The 25,326-nt window shown below is 29.4% G+C and overlaps 1 protein-coding gene across 1 annotated transcript; it reads right to left on the bottom strand.

Moving 5' to 3' along the window:
* Window positions 1-4,187: 4,187 nt before the first annotated feature.
* LOC145614978 (homeotic protein knotted-1-like) lies at window positions 4,188-21,604 on the bottom strand. The gene is made up of 5 exons (XM_081670057.1): window positions 21,092-21,604; window positions 20,586-20,711; window positions 20,248-20,383; window positions 5,804-6,057; window positions 4,188-4,391 (listed from the first exon to the last, which is right to left on the bottom strand). The coding sequence occupies exons 1-5, from the start codon at window positions 21,593-21,595 to the stop codon at window positions 4,188-4,190; spliced, it is 1,224 nt and encodes a 407-aa protein (XP_081526183.1). The 5' UTR covers window positions 21,596-21,604.
* Between the last annotated feature and the right edge of the window lie 3,722 nt (window positions 21,605-25,326).

Genomic DNA, 25,326 nt, shown 5'->3' on the forward strand with positions numbered 1-25,326 from the left:
TTCCTACAGTCTGGAAGCTCCCTTGTTGCCCATTGTTTCGCATCGGAGGGTCCATCTGCATTTCTCTGTCACTGGACTCAGCATTTGTGTCATGCGACGACTCAACCACCTCAAATGGCCGCATCCTAGGGATCAGATCTAGACGTCTTGGGTGGCGATGACGGTTGCTCTAGGCTGATTCCAACTGTGGACAAAGGTTGGCTGCATCAGACTCCGACGCTTCCTTTTCCTTGCTCAGGCGCTCATTGGATTCCCGAACTGCTGCGAGATCGGCTTAAGCTTTCTCATAGGCTTCTTTCAGCTGTTCTGGGGTCATATCACTGGGAGACATGTTCAAGGTTGAATTGAGATTTTTTGGATTTTATCTAGTTGTAGTAGCCCCAGGGTGGGCTCCAAATTGTTTATGCTTATTTTAGTTAGGTGGGATTGAATATCAAAATCTAGGCTACGGATCAACTAAATAAAATCAAGAATAAAGCTAGAACAAAAATAAGTAAATGACACAAGGGATTGGTGACGCGGAAAACCCAATGAAGGTATAAACCGCGGGTAGAATAAGGATCTACCAAACTTTCACTATACAAAAATATCAAAGAGAACAGTTTATAATGTATGTTTAGAATATGAATGTAGCTAGGTTGTGATGTGTTCTTCGTCTGACGATGCCCCCTTTTTATATAGATGATTCCTAGGTTTAATCTTTAGCCGTTGCAAGGTGATAGGTTTGACTCCTTGATTTTCGGGGTTTAGTTGCACCAAGATCTTTTCTGTTTTTCCCACTAACAGTAATGCGCAACTGAGCTTTAGACTTAGTCTTTTGTTCTTATCCTCTCCTAGAAAATAGGGAGCTGTTGATGATTCCTTCGTCCATTGAGGTCGGTTCGTCTTCGTCAATTCCCAGCCTTCGTCAGAGCTTGTCTTCGTCGCTGTCTTTATTTGACCATCGTTGACTATGACTTGTAGATCTTTACCCATAACAGTTAGTAATCTCATGGATTATGAACGGGGTGTAACCTTCACGGGTCAATCATTGTTGCCTTTTGTTGTCCCTTAATCATGGTTGTCTTTTATGATCCGTGAACGATTTACAAGTTCCTTAAAAACTTGTTAGCGGTTCCCTACTTTGCTTTGTCCCTAATCGTTGTCCCTAATTCTAATGTCAATTCCCACTTCCTAAGATAGCCAAGCATATTCATCTCGTGCTTAACGTAGGCGCGCTTCAAATGACGCCTACAATAATAAAATATGATGTACATTGTGCTACTAAAAGAAATGACATACAGGATAATATTTATAAGATACAAAGTTACAGATATGGAAATTATTTTATTACATAAATAAATATATATACTATGGGAATCAAACTATTACAATCATAAGATTTGGTGAATATATTGTATGTAATAATATATATACTAAGCAGTTGAATACATTGGCTTAAAAAACTAAGAGGGGATTTTGGAGGGAAAAAACCAGAAAGTGACATGTGTTGTTCCTGGTGTCTGTTTTAGTATTATACATATTGATTGATGATTTCATATAATAGCTATGAAACAAGGGTTACTAGTTCTATGGGTTATCTGAAATTGATAGAACACTATTCTATGGTATGCCTAAATATGTTATTGATGGTGGAGATCTCACAGAGTATTTTGATATTATCCAGAATATGGCTGAGCAAAACTACCTGTAAAACCGAAAACCCGATCCGTAACCGTTTCGAAAATTAGGGTACTCGTTCCGATAATTTGTTATCGGGTATGGTTATTGGGTATCATTTTTAAATTAACGGTTACCTGATCCGATCCGATCCGATCAGATAAGCATTTCTTTTGTTTTTTCCCTACTTAAATCTATTTTTTTTAAAATCTAAACTCTTACTTTACCTCATAATCACTTTATGATATCAATGATTAGTAATATTATTAATAATTTGGTCAAGATCATGTGGTATTGTTGTTAATTAGTGTTAAATTATATTATAATAAAAACATTATTAAGTTTAATTATTATTGGATATCTTATAATTAGATATCTGATAACCGATCCGAAAATCTGGGTACCCAAAGTCCGGGTACCCGAACTTATCGGTTCGGTTTATGAATATCACTTTTAGTGATTTTTTGTAACCGAACCGTTAGTACTTACGGTACGGATACTCGTCCCATGCTCACACCCTCCAGAATGAGCAGATCTTACCTTTAAAAAATTGATTTTATTGACTATAATATAACGTGCTCATGTCTCACAATATTAGCTCCATAAGGATACTCTATTAGAATCGACTTGATGCTTATATCTTTTCTGGTAATCTTGGTCTTTAGCAAGTGAGCCATGCTCACGAAGATGTTTTGCAAGAACTTTTTATTTAATTTGCATGTAAGAAATAATAGAGCTTATTGTTTCGTTTAATTTGTGTGAAATAAAGTATAATATTTTGTTAAGTATGTATGAAATCGAGTATACTAGTTTGTTTAATATATGCGAAGTATAAGCTTAGGTTTTGTTCAATGTAATCGAAATAGAACAGTCTCTTTCACTTGTATTGCACGAAGTGTACTCGAAAAAAATAATAAATAAAACGAAAAGATTGCATCAATTTTGAGATCTTCCATGTCAAAATTTATCATTTATTGTAATCCCAATAAGTATATTAAATTGTTTTTGGTTACTTTTGTGACTAAAAATTTAAATTAATTAAGATTTTTTACCATGTTTAAAGAGGAAAAGAAAAGACAAATTTTACAATTCTTTTGGGTTGTAAAAAATAAGAAATAAAGGGTTAGAAAACAATGGCTACATTCCTAATAGGACTAGGTTAACTAGATTAAAGGCCCAACATAAAAAGACCGTAGTTCAGAGTTATGCTAAAACTATGTTAGCTAAATACTCTATGTTTCCCGAAAAAAAAAAAAAAAAAAAAAAAAAAAAAAAAAAAAAAAAAAAAAGCTAAATACTCTATAAAAGATAGCTATTAAAAGTTAATGAAAGTCCGTATATACGTGTAAGGAGTAAGCCGACCTGCAACTCTAAGCCTTGATCCATCAACCACATGAAATAAAAGCTTGATTTTGAAGAGAGTCCAATTCGTAGCCCAATGTGACAATGTGTCAAGAAGATCTCAACTGGTTCATAACTTGGAACTTGATCATACAAGATAAATCCGTCCACTTTTATCTTTCAGTACTTCTTCAAGCTTATTCATCCTCATACGATGTGAGTCAAACTTTTGAAAATGGAGCGTATATGTAAAGGGGGATTTTTTAGAATATACCTCTAGCGTCATATAAGATACCATACACTAAAACTATAACCAACACCAAAAATGGATTAAACGTATCTATTTAGTTTTTATAATTCACATTTGATTTCTTTATTCCAATTATCTATTACTTTATATTAAATTGGAGTTTTTTTAGAAGGAATTTTCCTCCTAAAGGCTTTTTTTTTTTGGTAAAATCATTAATTTGTTGATCTATTTATTATTAAATTTTTTTTGAAGATTATTTTTTTAATTGACTATTATGTTATACTTCGCAATTCTTTAAAAACTTCTATATTCCAATTATCAATAATTTAAAAAACTGAACATGGCTCACGTATTCAAGTATTATCTAAGTATAGTCTACTGTTGTAGAAAAAATTTAGATTTTCCAAGTAAAATACAAATTGAATTGATGCGTCAAGTATAACAGTATGTTATTCAAAGAATAAGAACCATATAAGATTGAGAACTTTTTATTTACAACCTTAAGCATCAGACTTGCAAGAAATTTAAACCCAGATTACTCAGATTATCAAACTTATGAATCTTTGAGGCGTTTAATTCGAGTTACATCATTACATAATGTCATATGAAGGCTAATTATCAAAAATAATATGCCAAATCCTTACAATTGCCACTTACTAATTTCTTATACACTTGAATAATACACGCAATATGATAATACAGCAATTTAATTACTACACATTCCATAACATACATACATGCTATGAGCTAACAGCAGTAGTTCATAGCAAGCTCAAAGTAAAACAAAATTATGCCAACAGTTGCTAGGGTAATCGAATCATGTTCATTCCATCCGTACAAACTTATACTAGCATGAATGAAACCTTTACATAGGAACAACGTAGGAGCTTTCCAAATCGAATCATGTTTATTCCAAAGCTACGGGACTTGGGACTTGTTACGTTCCAAATCGATAAGGACCATCGCCCATGTAGTGACCATCCATGTAAAGGGCAGGATTGTGGGGATGAATGCCGTCCATGACCATGAACTGCATGTCTTCAGATGGTTTCCAGTGTCGCTTCCTCTGGTTTATGAACCAGTTGTTGATCTGTTTTTGGTCTAAGCCTGTTGCTTCAGCCAATGCCACCTTCTCCGATTCCTGTTTTTTTTTTTAACATTAACAGTCAATATAGCAACATATGTTTATATTAAAACGTTAAATAAACAGAATTCCCTAAATACGTTAACAACAGCCAATTTATCAGCACATGTTTGGGGTTTAAGTTTCATTACATAACATCAACATTAGTAAAACATTTCGTAACAAAATTATATGAAATTTCATCATAGTTACCAGAGTGTAACATTTGTTAACAAATGGCTAGTAAAGACACATAATTTTGTTTGTTGATTATAAGATGCCTATTACCACATATACCAAGATGATCATTCTCATATAACATCTTAGTATATTATAATTGGCTTATAAGTTTTTTTATTTTTTTTATTTTGGTGTTTAAAGAGCCACAAGTGTGGAGTGAAAATCAATTCCAGATCTCCTGGAATTGGGAGGAAAGGTCTAACTATTTGAGTTATCCCTCACTATTGGCTTATTTAGTTTGTGAAGTAAGGTAAACATTGTTTAGTCACACATACAAACATACAACATTTTGGAAATTTGAAGTTTCTTTGTTACAAGAAGGGCTATAATGCAATATAACATAATATGTGGTACTTTCATAATTCTCTGAACAAATATACGAGTAGAATGAAGTGCATTACTAGGGGTGTGACCTACTACGTGTGGGCAGTGCCCTGGGGCCTAGACTGTAAAGGCGATAAAGATTGTGAACTCCGGAACAAGGCTGTCATCGGAACGTATACCTTGCCTAGCAAGTGAAATGCAAAGCTAATAATTTATGGGTGAAATGGGTCCATTAGGACGGATTAGGTCAATATCCAAAATAACAATTGTGCAAAGTGTTACAAGCCACTAAATCATGTAACTTCTTATAGGCTGTAACTAACAGCTGGAATAGAATTAAGTGGCATCAAGAAATTGATGCAAGAGAAATAGGTAGGTTTAAAATCAATAGCAAGATCATCAAACAACAATGTCATACTATGGACCCTTGGAATGAATGGCATGCTTGAAATAAAGTGATGGTAAGTCGGCATAATGGGGTTAGAGTAGGTATAATCTACCCTATTTCGCTATCATGCATACTTCTCAAGTATGTTAAACTTAAGAAATATTGGAGAAAATGGCTTAGCCTTGTGTATTCTATTAATCACAAATATATACCCAATACAATAGAATACCTAACTTGCCTAAAACTTCTAACAAGATCGACTTGCCAAATATACAATATTAACGTAAATATAACAAACCAAACTCTAATAATGTTTGATAGACTTGGGACTAGAGAAGGGTTGTAGACTGCCCCTAAGACACCTAGTTATTAAAATCTGAGTAGACGATATGTCAACACAGAACTTTGACCAATAATATCTTTAATTATATTTGCAATAAACGACCTAAAGTAATTTATAAGGAGATCGAAAACTTACAGAAGGATAAGGCCATTTGTAGTGCAATTCCCACCAACTTAGTAGTTTCTGACGGGCCTCTTTGGGGAGCTTCCCTTTCTTCTTTTTCTTAGAGAGTTCCTGCTTGAGACTACTCAAGTAACCGCTGTATTTCTTCAGAAGATGATTTTTTAATTCTCGGTCTTCAGCACGAGGATCTATCTCCGGAAGTTCTGTTTCACCTCCGCTGTTTTCTTGATCCTCTTCCGATGAACCAACCCCCTCGGATTTATCATCTGCTCCATATTTGCACGTAAGATTGTAAGCAATCAAAACAATGTAGCTAGCATCACCAACTATTGGTTGTAAACGTCTAGAATATTGATACAAAAATATTATATAATAGGAGTAACATTTTACCATATTCTAAAGGATTGTGTTTAGGAAAACCAGTTTGTAAAAGTGCAAAACAATCAAATATAGAATTGGTAAGTACAGTAGGTCTCATGCTTAATCAACACACATGTTTCTTGATTAATGATGATATAATACAAAATAATTACTTTCTAAAGTTCAAAATTGCCTAGAAACTACTAAATGAGTCTCAGGGTATATTATCACACATTTATGGATTATTTTTTATTTATGTCAAAAATATTTAATGTTACTATTTCATAATAGGCTATTCATCAAAAGTATATGTCAAGCCTATTTCAACATGCTTTAGACGCTTGCTTGACTCAATACACCACTTTTCCCAGAAGTATATTATCTCCATGACTAATTTCAACTCTTCGCATGTTTGCTCCGAAAAACAATACACACAATTATAACATCCAAACTTATATCTTTTTGTGCAAATGGATATCAACTTTCCAATCATTGGTGTTATAGATGAACAAACTTGAAAAATATATATCAACGAAATCAACAAACAAAAATATATGTTTAACGTGATACACTCACGATAAGTTAACTACGTCTATGGCAGAAGAAAGAGAATTTTCATTGATTTTGGAGGTAAGCAATTCCTAGAAAATTTTGGAGGCAACCCCAAACCCCGATCGGGGGTAGTTTGCCTACCAAGGCCTCAAATGCTAACCAAGTAATAAATTTCGAAGAGAGCTAATTAATTCAAGTGAAATTTTACCACTTGGTTTATGTTTGGTTCTACAATATATGATTTAGCAAATTTGCATGGTTATGATTTTCTTTCTATAAAAATGTGTTACTCATGATAAATTTTCAGACTTAAGCAATATCATACAGTAAAGTAACACTGTCATGGACATTGACACAAGACTTTCTTTACAAAATCAGGCACAAAATCAATTCAATTACTACCACATACATTATCTAAGATTAAAATGATCAACTATGAAATGAGTGTTTGATGTAGATCTCTTGTGGCTTTTGCTTGTTCATCTTCCCCATTTCAAATAATTACCCCAATTTAGTGATTTTGGATTTCAACAATTATATTTCTTTTTTTTTTTTTCCTTTTAATATTCAATTCAACTAGTATGCTAAATTAAAAACCTACTCCAAAATGCTAAACAAAAAAACCTAAAAATCTTTAGTAAGTTTTAACCAACTCATCTAGTGACTAGTACTAATAAAATCATCAGTAAAAATTTTATTAGTATTTGGGAAATTGAAATTTACCAAGAATAACACATTACTAAATCAAAAAATAAAAGTTGTCCTAGAAAATTAAGAGCAAAGTGGTATAAAACTCTCAGTTGAAAGGCCCATATGTCAGAGGAAAACATGCATTTGCCCACTTCGCAGGACAGGAAATGACACCACTCAGTAACTTCATCTCAGAATTGACCAATTAATTCCAAAACTTTCAAACATGAAAACAAACCAAATTATACAGAGTAAATATCTTAAATTAAAATAAATAAAATACTTGATTGAATTGAATAATAAAATAAGTAAAACCCAAAGAAGTCGTCAATCAAATGTCATGTCTGGTGGTCTAAGCTTAGCTAGCTTGCCAGTTACTCTGCGGCTACAATTTCCTAGAACATGACCATCAGATGTGCAGGTTTGTTTACTGATAAGGATCAAGGATACTTGTTAATTTCCAACCATAAACAGCTTCCTTATATTGTCAATGCTAACAGTTATGGTGCATGAAAACTCTGTTTGGGGTAAACGTTTCCGTTTCTGTTTTGAAATTCATAAACTTAGACTTTTGCATGAAACCTAGAATTCTCTTAGGTTGGTAATTTGGTATGGTACTCAACATTTGTACTAAGGGCCTGTTCTCATTGACTGAACTCAGCTGAACTGAACTGAACTTAAATGAATATTTTATAAGGGAAGAAAATTAGGAGCTGAACTGAACTGAATTTCAACGTAAGAGAACAAGGCCTAAATCTATTTAGTATAATCATATTATACATCACAGTGCATGAAAAAACTTCCCTAAAAAAAAACTTTATATAGTTAGTGGAGAAATAGAAAGAAAGAGTTATTGAAAAAATCCACTTCACATAAATAAGAGAATTTTCTACTTTTTGTGTACATCCTATAAAAAGAATGCTAGTAGATGATTATTTTCGGACAAAGAGCTAGTACAATTTATTGTCCTAAACTAGTAAAGCTACCCATTTCCTCCATTTTTTCTAAAATTACTTACTTTTAATGTTCATCCATTTTTTTAAGGCAAAACCTGCCAACGAGACGTTAAATAATAGAACTAAAAGTGAAAATATTAAGGTAAATTAACAATAAACATTAATTATACCAATTGACATGCTTTCCAAAACTAACCAATAAACATTGCACTTGTTAGCAAGATCACTTTTCTCAATTCTATTCAAATTTACTTTACTCCTTTTATGACTACGGGCCTGTTCTCATTGACTAAACTCAGCTGAACTGAATTGAACTGAACTCAGCTGAGCTGAACTGAACTCAACTGAATATTTTATAAGAGAAGGAAATTAGGTGCTGAACTGAACTGAATTGAGCTGAACTGAACTAAACTCAGCTGAACTGAACTGAATTTCAACGTAAGAGGACAGGCCCTACCTTTTATTACAATGCCACTTTATGGGAGCCAATTATGTTAAATAAGGACATGCTTAGTTCACCTTAATTTTGTTTATCTAAACGTATCTAATATGGTTTAATCTAATCTAATCTAGTCTGATCTGAATGTCAAATTTGACCAAACTTTGACCTTAAATATACGATAATTTAAATTGTTTCAAAAAAAAAATTTAATGGAAAAAATACATCAAGTGGTGTCTTGTTAGATTCGTAATAATGTGTATTTTATTAATAGAGATTTTCATAATTTTTTCATTATGAAATTAAAGATATTTAGCGATAAAAACTGCACATAAAACGATGATCTAATCTTAACTTATTTTTTCTGATCTGATATGAACTTATTTTTTCTAATCTAATACTTCCTCCGTTTCTATTAAGTTGACGCGTTTGATTTAGGCACATATATTTAGGAGATGAGAGAGAGTGATAGAGAATGAAAAAGCAAGTGGGGTAGCTTGTAAATGCAAGGTAAAAAATTTACCCAAAAAGGAAACGTGTTAACTAAAAAGAAACTTCCTAAAAAGGAATACGTGTCAACTAAAAAGAAATGGAGGTAGTATGAACTTATTTTTTCTGAAATAAATAAAAATAAGTTGAACTAAACAAGGCCTAAATCTCTACTTTCTATATCCCTCTTTTTAAAATCAAAGTAGTCACATGCATGGTCCCAATTTTACTTTTCCTTGCTTTTTTTTTTTTTTGCTTACAACAATTAAGTAAAACTAAAAAAATTAAAGGGAATATAAAATATGAAAATTTTCTCTCCATCTTCAAATAATCTTTTTGATAGATTTAGGGTCTATTCTCATTGACTGAACTCAGCTGAGCTGAAATGAATATTTTATAAGAGAAGGAAATTAGAAGCTGAAGTGCACTGAATTAAGCTCAACTGAATTTCAACGTAAGAGAACAGAGCCTTAGTCATGCACATTGAGAAATTTGATAGATTTAGTGATGCACAATAAGTAACTATTTTACAAAAAAATTACATCACAAAAATAAAAAAAAAGAATATAAATTATAAAAAAACTAAGTAGCATATCACTTAATAGGTTACACTTTTTCATTTCTGGGCCCAAATTCAATTTTTTCATTTTTCTTTTTATTAAATTTTACATTCACCCTTGCTTATGTACCAATAATAAAATGACTACCATTCAATAACATTGGAGATCTAAACAATTACTGGAAAAAATTTGGTGATCATAACAAGAGGTTTCCATAATTCTTTAATTTTAAATTAATTTATCTGATAAAATGTTAGGTTTATATTAGGGTATGTTCTCTGAACTAAACTGAACTAATTAGAGCTGAACTGAACTGCAGTGAAATGAATATTTTATAAGAGAAAGAAATTAGGAGCTGAACTGAATTGATTAGAGCTAAGCTAAACTGAAAATAAACGTATTAGAACAAGCCCTTAATTGAATTTGTACACAATAAAGGCTTGTTTGGCATCATTTTTTTCATTTTTCTAATTGTTTTTAAAACAAGGAAAAAGAACAAGAAAAGGTATTTTCACTTTTCTTTTGTCAAATTACAAAATTATCATGATTTTAATAAGTTAAATTAATTTTTCATTATATGACATATATTATATGATTTTGGAAAAAAAAAAAAAAAAAAACACTAGTACATAGGATTACAATTGACTATATATCTCCACCAATTTTGCTTAATTTCACTTGAAGCATGTCCAATTCAATCCACCCTATTACATTTTAATACAATTATTCAATGAAGCAAGGTTAAGTTTTTAGTTAGAAGGCTAAAGGTTACAAAATGTAGCAAGAAGTTGGGGATGATGCATAAAAGAAGGAAAGGAAGATAAAAGACTACCCTAATGTGAGAAAGAGACGATTGATGGAAGATTTTGTATTGTCCATGTAGGGAGAAAAAAAAAAAGATACAAGTGCTTAGTTTATAAGACATGACATCCATGTTATTGTTTTAATGCAATATTCATTTTATTATTTGGCGTTTTGCACAAATCAATTGATACCTTTAATTATCAATTTGTAAAAATTATAACAATTGTTTATAACAAAGTCTCATTTATGTATATTTGTCCTAATTTAAAAATCACAAATTATGATCAATGATTGATGGAGATTATGAATAACACAAATGTTCAAAATGTCATATTGCAGAAGTGCTGAGGAAGTATCTTCATAAATAAATGAATATCGTATATGAAGTATTATTAATTAACAAAGTTGTCAAAGTACAATTCTTTAAAAAAAATAAAAAAAAAAATTTAAAAAAAGTTGTCAAATTACATTGATATTACATGTATGTTCTTTTATTTTAGGAGTATAATACACGTCATGCTTCTAAACATTATGTTATCATTTACATATGTAAATATCATGTATGTTCTTTTATTTTAGGAGTATAATACACGTCATGCTTCTAAACATTATGTTATCATTTACATATGTAAATATTTTAATGTTCGGTTGGTAAAATCAACAGGTGGCCTTCTGCTATAGCCTATAACCATGCAAAATAATCGGACGCACAATAGCTTATTTTACTCCCTTTTTTTTTTCTTAAATTACTTCCCATTATCATTTGCATTTTTCTAATCTCTATTCACTCTTTCTTTATTCATTTATGTCAATCTTCTACTCATATTTTATCATCTCCAATCCTACTTTTTATGATATAATCAATCAATGACTTAGGGCCTGTTCTCATACATTGAAATTCAGTTCACTTCAGTTCAGTTCAGCTCCTAATTTTCTTCTCTTATAATATATTCATTTCAGTTCAGTTCAGCTGAGTTCGATCAATGAGAATAGACCCTTAATACTAAAACAGACACCGGGATGACACATGTCACATTCTGGTGCTAAACTCCCCTTTCCTTTTAGACCTTTTATTTTTGTTAATATTTGATTCTTTAATAATATCATTCCAAATCTATTTATACTAGATGAAGCCTGTACTATGCACAGTTTTTTTAGAATTTTTAAAATAATTTTTTTTTTAAATTTATGTGCTAAAATTTGTTATATATTTAGATAAAATTCATACTATCAAAAGATAATATTTTATATATAATTAATTTAATTTTAAAAATCTCATTCGTCAATTTCGCTTACGTGGCATTTGAATTATTTAATTATAAAAGAAATTAATAATCTCTTATTTAATTGGCTAAAACTAAAATTTATAATCCTACATAGCGCTAAGAAAATTAAATCCTACATGGCTTTCTAAAAACTCGAGAAAAAACTCCCCTTTAAATATATATATTAGATTATCTTTATGATAAATATATACTCTTTTTTATTTGGTGTTCATAATTATTCTATATACATTTACCTATATAATTATTTCAACTACTTTCAAAAAAAATAAATATTATTATTCTCCTTTTAACTATCTTTCAAATGGAGTATTTTTAGATTTAATTTTGCTAAAAAATTTATAATAAATTGATTCATATAATACATGTTATAGAAATTACATTAAAACATCACTTAATTTTTTTTCAAATACCTCTAGCCAATATTTTATTTCAATTCAATATAACTATATATTCAAGTTAATTACAATTTTCTTTATGAAATTTTACTACTATACATAGATATTATCACAAATTTATTTATAGAGTATAGTATAGCTATAAAATAAATGATGTGTTAAACTATGATTTTTAAGATATAAAGTGTGATTTATTATTTGTAAATTTGTGTATGCTTGCACTTTTGCTAATAATTTTAATGGAGATTTTAGTATGATGTTCGATTAATTTTGGATGTTTATTAAAAATGCATTTATAAATATGTATTCACTAATATGGACACTAGACCTGATTAAGCCCCGCATGAAAAATTCTCGAGTTCGGAGAGACTTAAAAATTCATTTTTAGATTATTTGTTGCTTTGCCTATTAATATAGATTATGACATTTTAATTTCTATAGATTTAATTTGTACGTTTTATCAAACTTTATTTGTTGGATATAATTTATTTTCTGTAAAAAAAAATTAAAAAAAAATAGACTTACCTAAGATAGTTATATATAATAATGTGGCTCCCGCTTGAGTTCACTTTAGTTTCCGTTGCTAGAAGAATTAAACTCAAATAAAATAACTGTATTAATATTTAATAAATTTAGTATGATTATGTATAATGATTTATATATTATTTCATATTAATTCGTAACCATTAATGTAGAGTTGATAATTATTATCTACTTAATATTGTTACTTAAATCATAATCATTGATTTTCTTCTTTCCAATTTATTTGTTACATATGCCATTTTGCAAAATGCATAAGTTTTTTTAAAAAAAAAAATGTCTTTAAGTACACTTTATGAAAGAAAAAATAAAATAAAATAAAATTGACATTTTAAAAATATACAAGATGGGTGAATCTACCAAAATCTCACGTGAACTTTGGCTTTCTATACATTTATCAATGATTCTTCATAAAACCAAATTTTCTCTTTACATTGATAGTTTTTTTTTTTTTTTGTAGAAATTGATAGTTTAAAATGGGATAACAAAAGAAGTGAACAGAGTACTAATTATAAAGTATAGAGCATAAATTAGAAAATTGCTAAAATCATAAACTATATAACTAATTACACTATTAGAATAGGGACAGAGAGGTTAATAAACTAATAAGTAACTAAAACCACTCAATTCACGTTTAGAAAAAGTAAAGTATTAAAAAATTATAAAAAGAGTTATATTGTGTAAGAAAAAAACGAAAGTAGTACAAAAAGGAGGGAGGAAAAAAAATAAGCGAATGTAAGAAAATTTTAATGAAAAAAACTAAAAAAGGTAAGAAAAGTATAATAGTGTGGTGTAAGTAGTGGTAAAGTAATTAGTAAAGAATGGTAATTTTTTATTTTTTTTTAATTTTGTAATTTACTTTAATTAAAATTGCAAAAGATGAAAGCAAGTAAGAGCGTTTTATTCATTTTAGTGCAAATTATGAAAAAAAATCTCATATTGTGAAAGTGGTTTAAGAAGTTTTAGGTTTATGAGAAAGAGAAACAATAAAAAAAATATGAAAACCAATGAAAGAGGGAGAAAGAAACCAATAAAATGTTATGAATGGGGATCGTGGTAGAGTAGAGAGTGAATTTAAAATTATAGAGCCAAATGTAGAAATGATGCATGTTTTTTGAAGTAGATTAAGGTAATTAGTTATGCTTTATTTAGAAATGAAGGGAGTAGGTTACTTGGAGCCACCAAAAGTTGAACTGACATGAAAACATGACAAGAATTGGACACGAAAAATTCAAATTAGTGTCAAGAGTTAATACCATGTTTAATTAAACATGCTAACATAACATGACACAACACATTTAATCAAACAGGTTGGGTTAATGCTTAGAATTCCAACACGAAACTAACACAATCAACCCACTTAAGAAAAATAACCAATAATTTTATGAATTTTATGATAAAATCTTGAATAGGGCTAGCAACTAACATTTCAATTTATGACATGACAACACAATACGAATCAGACACGAAAAAAGCAGGTTTGTGTCAAGATTTTCCGACGCAATTAGGGGTGTAAATGAACCAAGTCGATCAATAAACTACTCGTGTCCAAGCTCAGTTAAAGCTCGTTCATATCATGTTCGTTTACTTGATAAATGAGTCGAGCATGAACAAATTTTGAAGCTCGTTTAATAAATGAGTTTGAACACGAACATAGATATGCTCGTTCAGATAAGTTCATAAACAGCTCGTTTATTTATGTTTGCTAACTAATCGTTTATTTATGTTTGCTAACTAATCGTTTATTTATATTCATGAATTATTGATTTATTCATAATTGTTTATTCCATTCTTAAGTTTTTCAATAATTAAGATTTTCTTAGGTTTATAATTAGTATTTAATTATTATGCTATTTTTTGAGATTTTCAAATGTCAAAGTACAAAGGTCGTTTATTAGAGAAGCTCGTTTATTACTAAACTCATGCATGAAACGCTCGTTTAATAAACGAGCCGTTCACGAACCATTCGCGAACATATAGTATACTAAATGACCCGAGCTTGAACAGATTTTTAAGCTCGCTTGAAAGCTCGGGATCGTGCTTGAACTCGCTTAAGTTAATTGAACTTGAAAATGAACAAGGTAGTACTTGGCTCGGCTCATTTATACCCCTAGACACAATTAGTTAAATGGGTCAACATGATATGTTTATTAGAGTTAGGTTAGTGTTGAGGTTTGTCAACCTATGTTCTAAACATATTGCACATGTTACCACCTCTGTTCTAAACATATTGCACCATGTTGACTTTTCTATTATTCATCCATTCTCATATAATTATTTATTGTGCTATTTTTCTATATATGTATAATATCGCCATAGTAAAAGTTAAACATATTAAAATTGTGTGTTGACAAATGCAAAAGTCAACATGGTACAACATTGGTGGAATGGAGAAAGTTAATATATTTTAAGCAAATATTTAAAATGATTATAAAATTACTCCATTTGTTTAAGTAAATGCATCACTTCGATTTATCACCTACTTATATAATCCCTCTGTCCTTTTTTAAGTGTTAAACTTTCTTACGGCTTGTTCACATTAACTGAACTGAGATGAACTGAATCGATTGGAGCTGAACTAAGTTGAAATGAATATTTTGTGAGAGAGGGAAATTAGAAACTGAACTGAACTGATTGGAGCTTAACTGAGTTGAAATGAATATTTTAGAGAGAGGGAAATTAGAAGCCGAAGCTGAACTGAACTAAACTCATTGGAGCTTAACTGAATTGAAATGAATATTTTATGAGAGAGGGAAATTAGAAGCTGAACTGAACTGATTGGAGTTGAACTGAACTGAAATAAAATAAATGTGAACAGACCCTTAATGCGGTCAATTTTTTATGTATTATTCTCAGAATTTTTTTTTTCCACAAACTTTTACTTCCTCCGCTTTTATTTAATTGCAACAGATCATTATAGTACGTACATTAAGAAATATATTAAATCATAATGGACAAATTAATAAAAATACTTTTTTCTTTTTAAAAAAATGGAGGTAGTACTAAATGATACACTTGTCTATAAGCAAAGTGTTGTGACAGTGGTCTAATTTCTCCATTAGGAAACAGACAATTTGATTTTAGAGAGAAGTAATAGTACAAACAAGGTTCATATAGACACAACACACATGCACAATAAAAATTACAGAGAGAGAGTAGTCTAAATTAATGAAAGAAAGAAAAAAGAGAAAGATGGATTGACAGTAGAAATGGAAGTTAGAGTGGTAGAAGAGTAGTAGTGCCATTAATATGAAAAGATGTTCTGACAAAGCGTACAGGCTATACCTACAGGAACTCTATCCCACTCATTGTTTCGACCATTATAGCATAAGCATCCTAAGTTCACTTCTTTAATTAATTTTTTAATTGCTATTCTAATCATTTTCATTTCCAAAAAAAAGCCAAGATTCTTTATTTACCGACAATTCCCATGCCTATTTAGAATTTTTTTTCCTCTATACACTGACAGAATAATTTTTGTAAATTCGAACTTGTAATTGGTTCGCTTATCTTTGTATTGTTCGATTACGATCTCTTATGTAAGTGCCGTATGGCTTTCTATTAATGAATTTAATCTCCCCCCTTTAAAAAAAAAAAAAATTCTTGTAAACGAGAAACTCATATAATACTAACAAAATAACTCCATGATAATTAGTCACACAATATACCGACCATATATAAAAATTTGTATCGTACAAACTATGCAAAGTAGAAAAACGTGTCGGAATTATTTTTTTTAATCTATGCTACACACATCTTTTATGATAACCAATTTGTTTTATGAATACGGCGTAAAAATTAAATTTAAAAAAAAAAAAAAAATAACAAAATTAGTCTTTGTTGGATTTGACCATTGACCCAATGGAATTATTTCTTCGAACAATAATTAAGATGAAATTTATCATATAATCAGCAAATGACAACGTGTGAATTTCATCTTCTTAATTATTATTGCACTAATTGTATACTTCCTATTATTTATTCATCTTTATCAAACTAAAAAAATACTCCATATGAGAAAGATGGTGATCATGATGTACTTTAATTATTGAGTTTTGACGCCCATACAATAAGGTGCAGAATTTATCCCCGCGTATTAAATACTCGTATTAGACTAGTCTTATAAATTGCAATAACATTTTTTTTAGACCAAATATTAAATCAGTACCAAAGAAAAGTAAAGAATTACGTACTACAGTACAGAATACTTCCTCCGTTTTCTTTTACTAGCAACATACCTTTCAAGCACGCAGTTTTAGGAGATGATTAGTGAGGATAAACGAGCAATTTTATCAATATAATTTTTACACGAAAATTAGAATAGGGTTAAGTATCATTTGTAAAAATTATAATGAAAAATTTGTCCATTTACATTACATAAACCCGACCTCAAAACACGTGCCACAAGGCTATGTTGCAAGTAAAAGAAAACAGAGGAAGTATAAACTACACTATTAATCCATTCAAAAACTACACTATTTATTAAGTGTTTTTTTTTTTAATTTTCATTTCACTTGGGAATGATAATTTTACTTACTGATTGACTAAAGAGAATAATATGAGAATTGAGAAATAATGGTAGAGTTGTCAACTCCCAAACATGAGGATGTGATTCATTTCTCATGACCCTCAAGACCTCAAGCCACAACTATGAAGTATTAATTTATATTTGGTAACGGAAAATTCGCTTTTCCTGTATTACAAATAATAACATACAAATATACTTTTGATTTTAACGTGTTGTAGTTAGCTAAACTGTTTCTTAAATCTTGAAAAACCTTTTTAGATCCATACTTGTGTTAAATAAAGAGATATGTTTTGTTTTCCGAAGATGAATTAAAATAAATTACCCCGTACGAAATAAGAAGCTATAAATCATTTTCAAGATAAAAATTTACGATTGTTGAACATCAATACATATACGATATATATTAAATTGAGAGATTATTAAAACCATCTCTTTGTGAATTTTCTAAATACCAACTTTATAAAATATTTACAATATGTATTTAAATTATAATTATATTTAAAGTTGTATCTTATAATGTCTATTATGCATATGTAGCACTTAAAGATGGAAAAAATCTACATTAAACCAAACAACCATTATAGAAAATCTACAGAAATTTTAATCATAGATATATATAGACAAATATACACAATCAAAATAGGAGTTGCGGAACAATAGAATACTGATGGTGTATCAAGTAAATAAAATGCATAAACAAACTAAAACAGTTAAGAGTATCTTGAAAACAGGAGTACTTTTATTGATCAGATAGGTTAACTTTTTCTCTGTATAACAAAAACAGTCTATGTGGAGGACATTATTGGCAAAGATAAAATACAAAGAGGAAAATATGGTTGGTAATTTATTTAATAAATAAATAAATAAAAACAAACTTTTGGAAGGAGCATGAGATGTGTGAAACTAAAGCAAAATGGATATCGATCTAAATAAATTTTCAATAATCTAAACCATCAAATGTTTAGCCAATATGATTGGAGTGTCAATAATTATGCTATGTAAAACATCAAAATATCATCTAATTGGAAAAAAGGAGAGATAGAGAAGAAAAATTGTGCCACTAAATGTACGTGTTTATTTCTCCGACCTTTTTGTAAAATTTTGGCCTAAAATGTCTAAAAGCTATTTCATTAAGTCGGAATTTTACCAATTACCAAACTATTGTGGACTTTTTAAAGAATATTTTAGAACGTAGGAGAGATAAAGAATTTAATGGCCAATATTAGATAGCGAAGGTGCAAAGCATTAGAAAACATCTAATAAAACTATGTACCTCGTATTGTTTTGTTTATACAAATTCAGATAATAATATAATATTAGAGAAGTACATACGGATCATATCTTTAAATACACTCATATGCACCCATCCTTCACATATCTCTACTTAAGTGTGTTATTTAGACTTATTTAAAGTTTTTTTTTTAAAAAAAAAAAATTATATATAGTTTAAAACTTATTTTATTTAAACTTATATAAATTTAGGGTATGTTCTATTTACCTGATGTTCACTGAACTTATTAGAACTTATTTGAACTTAATAGACCTTATTAAAATTTATTTTAGTTATAGTTTGTACTTGAGTAACCCTAATCAAAACCTATTAAACCTAAACTGAACTTATCTGAACTTGATTGAATTTATCTAAACTTATTACATACACCTGAAATAAGTGAAAATAAAGTGAACAAAACAGACCTTTATAATTAATTACTTAATGTAATTGTGGATCGAAATTCATCATAAACTAGTTTTCTCAAAACAAAATCAAACATATTTTAATTTACTACTACACGGTTGTATGATATAAAAATAAGGAATACCCCGATAAAAAAATTAAGAAATTTGTTTTTAACATACATATACTTCGTATATAGCATGTCATATATATGTGAAGATTATACAAGGCTCTTGATCTCTTTTCGTGGTTTAGGCAACCAACCTATCATTAAAGGCCTACGGGGTCATCTTGCAAAGTGAAAAAAAACAAAAGGAAATTTTTACTAGTTAAACACATTTTATATGCTAGTACAAATTAACATTGAAACATGGTTATGTTTTGTATAATAAAGCCACAAAATGCAATTACTTAGGCAAAATTTTGATATCAACATACTAGATTACATATTATCTCCAAATAGAATCTTATATGTATCAACTAAGCTAAATGACATTGGTAATGACTTTGGTTACTTAGTTTAGCTCATGGACACTTTACAATGGAAACAGTCTTAGATAAGGATTGGATGGCTTGAATATCTAGAACAGTCCATGCCAAAACAAAAAGAAAAAAAAAGGCAAGAATGAAGAAGAAAATAAAGCAAAGAATAATTTAATTATTCACAAACCGTTACAACTTAGAATGGATGCTTCCCCTATTCAACTTGTGAATCGAGCATTTATGGATTAGGGTTATCCTTACCCAATTATAGGCCACATTTAAGAAGATTTAAAAACGAAATATGAAGTATCAAAACATTATGCACTAATAACATTAACAAATTCAATTCTTAATCTTATCATTTAAATTTATAAATGAAGTACGATTTTAGAAATATATTTAATACGTATATACAGTCTGAATATATCATCACGGCGAGAAACTTGCAGCTATAGAGTTGGAGGTGAGAAAATCATAGACTCAAAATCTAGATGATAGCTAGCCAGCTCTAACTGGAAACTAATTTTTGTAATATCCGATCATTTTTGTTGTTTACCTGCATTTCGTTAAAATATGTAGTAGGATCCAAACCCGACATTCCTCGGAGTCAAACTCGACTAATCCGACTCGTTTAACAGGTCTAATTATTAATAATGCATTAATCAATGTGAGTAGGCTGCATAACTGTTGAAACTGTACCTGTAGAAAAGACACTGACACGACCATTGCCAAGGACATTAAGCTGAGCTTCGATCCTCCTCATAAAATCCATAGCTTCTTGGACTGGCCTTGTTAATTCCTCCCTATATTTTACTAGCATATCATAATATGCTTCCTGCCCATACAAATTTATTATTGTCAGTAACTAATTAATTAATTAATTATATCTTAAAAGACTATAATAACTACTGTTGTAACTTAAATTTGGGTTTCGATATTAATAGGAGTGCCAAAATCAATTCCCGACATTTTATTTAGAAGAGCAAGATAAAAGTTTGTACAAATAATGAATTAGAGATTAGATTAAGGTGATTTACCATAAATTGGTCCAATTCCGGATCCTTAGAAGGGTCCCTACAATTTGAGATAGAAGCCCTTTGCCTTGCTTCAAACTCTTGCTGTGCCGCTGCTAGCCGTGCAGCCACCTCCGGCGGCGCTCCCACCTGACAATACACCGTAAATTAATGAATCCGTCATAAAAAGCTTGTCTAATCATTAATAAAAATAATAAAAATAATAGCGAAGTTAGCCGTGCAGCCACCTCCGGCGGCGCTCCCACTCTGTCCAACATATATTCGGATCAACTGGTAAGACATTTGTCTAATCATTAATAAAAATAATAGCGAAGTTATCCTCCTTTTGGACTTGATTTGTCTCAAATCCGAATTAGTACCAATAGGTTTTGGATAATAGTCATTGGTTGGTTTACCTAAAATAAAAAATAACAATAAAAATTTGTGTTCTCTATGTTATGTCAAACCAATGAGATCTCACATAAAATTCATGTCAAAATTTATTTTAGAATTAGAGTGTGAGAGGATACCTTTTGGCAAGCAAGGTAAGCTTCCAAGAGGCTAGAATATTGAGGATGAGAAATGATCTTAGCTTTAATAGCATCAACTTCATGACTACCACAACTACTTGTAGTATTCACATGATTATTTTGCTCACCACCACCAACATCGTCTTGATCTTGGTGGTGGTGCTGCTGCTGCATATGCGGATGAAGCGAATCTTCGACAGCTCGGCCACAACTCGTAAGTAAAGGGTAATGAAATCTAGAAAAATGTTGCTGCTGTTGCTGAGGGTGATGATTGTGTTGTTGATGATGATGATGATTAGTACCAGACTCCGTCTTCACAACCGGAGGCTGTTGCTGCTGAAAACATGATTGAGGATGAAATAATGATGTCGTCGTCGTTCTCCCAACGTACGACGACGAGGGTGAAGTCGAAGAAGAGTTATTCGGTCCCAAAATTGATGATGTTACATATGTGAAATTCCGAGCTCCATTATTCTCACTCAATTCATGACTATAATCTTCCATTTCCAAAAACTAAAATAAAATTAGGCTTAACTTATTTTTTTCTTCCTAATAAAACCCTAAATATTTGGGATGATCGTTGGAAAAGATCCCGCCATTCGCAATAGCTAACAAGCGAATTGAAGGATACTCGGAACTTGGAATAAATCGGGATCGTAAGAATTAAACAAAATTAGATGGAAGAGAAACGAACACGAAGATAGGGTTAAACAAAGATAAGGAGCTGCACTAGATGAGAAAGAGGAGAAATGTTACCGAAGTGTACGGATAATAGAATAGAATAGAAGGAGAAATAATATAATGAAGAAGAAGATATGATAAGAAGGTGCGTTGATTAGTTTACACAAAAAAAAAAAAAAAAAAAAAAAAAAAAAAAAAAAAAATAGTGATGGCTTTACTTTCTGGAGTTTGGAGAGAAGGGGAGATTGATAATTGATTAAAAAAAAAAAAAAAAAAAAAAAAAAAAAAAGAGATGATTCTTTTTGTTATTTTAACAAAAAAAAAAAAAATTATGGTTGATTATTAGTCAGGTAGATTAGGCCCCATTGGTTATTAAAAGAGATAATGACACATTAAATATTGATTAATTTTGTGGAATTTGGTTAATCTTTATGTGGGGTATTCACCATTATGAACTGTTAGACAGTGTTAGTACCTGTTGTATGGTAGAAGGGATTAGCCTCACAAAACTGATTTGACCTTTAAAATAATCACTAGTGTATAGCTCGGGCGTTGCACCGATTGCTACTTTAATTAGACCTTGTGATTATCAATTATATACATTTATTTTCAAAATATATTTATTATTATAGATTTTAAAACATTCTTACACTTTTATACTACAAAATATCAATATTCAAGGTAATATAATAAATTTTGAATACATAATACTGCCTCGGTTTTTTTTAATTGCACCATAATACTGCCTCTAAAATTCTCAATAAAGATTTTCTTTACCTAGCCTTGTTCAAAACTTTACTTGATCAAAACTAAAATTCTAGTAGCCCAAAAATAAATACGAAGTACCCTATACTACGCATAAAAACTATCTTCAATTATTTCCATTTAAGTACTATGTATAATTGATTCAAATATGACTTAATAATACAGCTACCAACTCGAATCAAATCGACTTAGTTAAAATGTTTTATACTAGTTTAGTACCCGTGCATTGCACGATAGTGAAAAATAATAAATAATTCATAATACTTTTATATCTTTTAATTTGTTGTTCTTAAATTTTATCTCGCTTTTTTATAAATAAATAAAAAAAAAGTTTGTTTTATGGAGAATAAATATGTATATAAAAAAATAAATAACATTTACATAATCTTTATTTTTTTATAAAATTGTTATTATCTAATGCTACATCATAATATTTACTATGTTACTAAAATATACTAACATGATGGTTAGACAAATTATATTTAATGTTGCATTCTTATATGTTTAGAGTGAAAGCTAAATAAACAATATCTATTTGGTATACAACAATATTGTTTTATTGGGATATTCAAAAGTAGTATGGAGTATACAACAATATTGATGCCAAAATCAAGTTTCGAATTTTTATTTTCATACCTACTTGGTCCTAGTTTTTAGCAAATAAAATGAAAGAGCAAAATAAATAAAAAAAAATTTTAAATAATGATGACATCATACGTGAGTTTGGAGGGAAAATTTTTAATAAGAATTTGACACATAAGATACTTTAGAGAATTGATGACATCAGCATTTCTGTTTTAGTAATAGTTAATAGAATAGATTTTACTCATTAGAGAAAGATAAAAAAAAAAACAAAAAAAAACAAAAAAAACAAAACAAAAATTGGGAAAAATATTCGGCACTTAACTTTTACCTTGATCATTTTTCCAAAAACTAGTTTAGAACATACTCCCTCCAGTTCCGAATGATAGTCACTTTTGCCATTTTTAGTGACCCAAAATGTTAGTCACATTTGCTTTTTTCAAGTACCATTAATATTATTTTTTTACCAAAATTCTCTAACATTTGCAAAAATGTTTGTGCAAATCTAACTTTCCCATGTACTTTAATTACTTTCTCTCTCTACTTTTTTGCATACCCAACGTAAATTTACTTTTTCAATATACTTTCTTTAATTCTCCTTAATTCCCGTGATTTTTCTTCAAAAGTGACTATCATTCGGGGCCGGATCGGAGGGAGTATTATAATTTGGTCACGTTTGTTACGTTTTGTTTTAAAGTTTATTGCTAGTATTTTAAAGTTTAAAATAGTATATCTTGTCTCTAAAAGTTAGGGCTTAAACTATACGGAGATTGTGGAGTTAGCATTTCACAGTGCTTTCTAACTTCTTAATGATCAAAATTCTTTTTTAAGCGTACAGTGATCATAACACTAACGGAGTATTACATAAAGTTGTACGATACTCTCTAATAAGGGCATGTTCTTTTCAGCTTATTTTCAGTTCTGTTCAGCTCTAATTAGTTCAGTTCGATCAATCCGTAGTATTTACCAATTTACGAGATAAGTGAACATTTTTATACAAAAATAAAAAAATAAAAAAAAATAATAATAAAAAAAAAGTATATAGAAATGATTAGCATAAACATACATTGTACAGTAATTATTTTCACCATTACCTATTTACCTTTACAACCTAACATCAATTATACTTTTTCCATCACACCATTTTGTTTCTAAACATATCTAACAATCATGCTAATTAAGAACTTAATCTCATTTCACATGGAAGTAGCTGAGACATTGTCTTGATCAATTAATGACTATTAATCCAAGATTTTCAAAGTTAAACTCATGATGTAATATTAATCTTACAATTTTCATAAAGCAGATTATAATTAGGAAAAGAGAACATACCCTAACATCACCAATTACAAGAGCATTATATGGCAAAATCCACTAGAAAAGTAGTTGTAGATAGAGTTGATTATACAGGGTATGTTCGTAGAGGTTGGCTAAATAAATGATACGTAGTATTATACTATTATAAACAGTACATAGAATATTGAAGAGTTAATCCTATTCAATACAATTAATTGTGAATCGGTGAATTCACTATGGACATACTAGTACATACACTACTCAGAGTTGTACTATTAACTATTTAGTCATCATTCACATGATTTTTGTAATGGACAATCAAATTAATCAAAATTAAACTGTGTAACATTACGGGATGAACATCGTCCATTGACCATTATAAGGCCCCGTTCTTTAGAGCAACTTAGCTCTGCTCTGCCGAGTCCTGCTCTGCTCTGCTCTATTGAAAAATAATAATTAATATTGAATTATAATAATAATAATAATTAATATTTAATTAGAATAATAGATAATTAATATTTAATAATTATAATAATAATAAATAATATTTTATATAGTGATAATAATAGTAATAGAAATAATAATAATAATAATAGCAACAACAACAACAACAATAATAATAATAATTATTATAATTATAATTATAATTATAATTATAATAATAATAATATAATAATAATAATGCATAAAATTAATAATAATAATAATAATAATAATAATAATAATAATAATAATAATAATAATTGATTTTTTTAATTAAAATTAATATTTAAAGATACTAACTAATATTGAAAGATAATTATAATTAATAATAATAAGTAATTAATATTTAATAATAATATTTAATGATTATAATAATAATGCAATAATAGTAAGAGTGATAATAATAATAATAATAATAATAATAATAA

This window comes from Chenopodium album, chromosome 25 (assembly GCF_948465745.1).
Source record: "Chenopodium album chromosome 25, dcCheAlbu1.1, whole genome shotgun sequence".
Taxonomy (NCBI): domain Eukaryota; kingdom Viridiplantae; phylum Streptophyta; class Magnoliopsida; order Caryophyllales; family Amaranthaceae; genus Chenopodium; species Chenopodium album.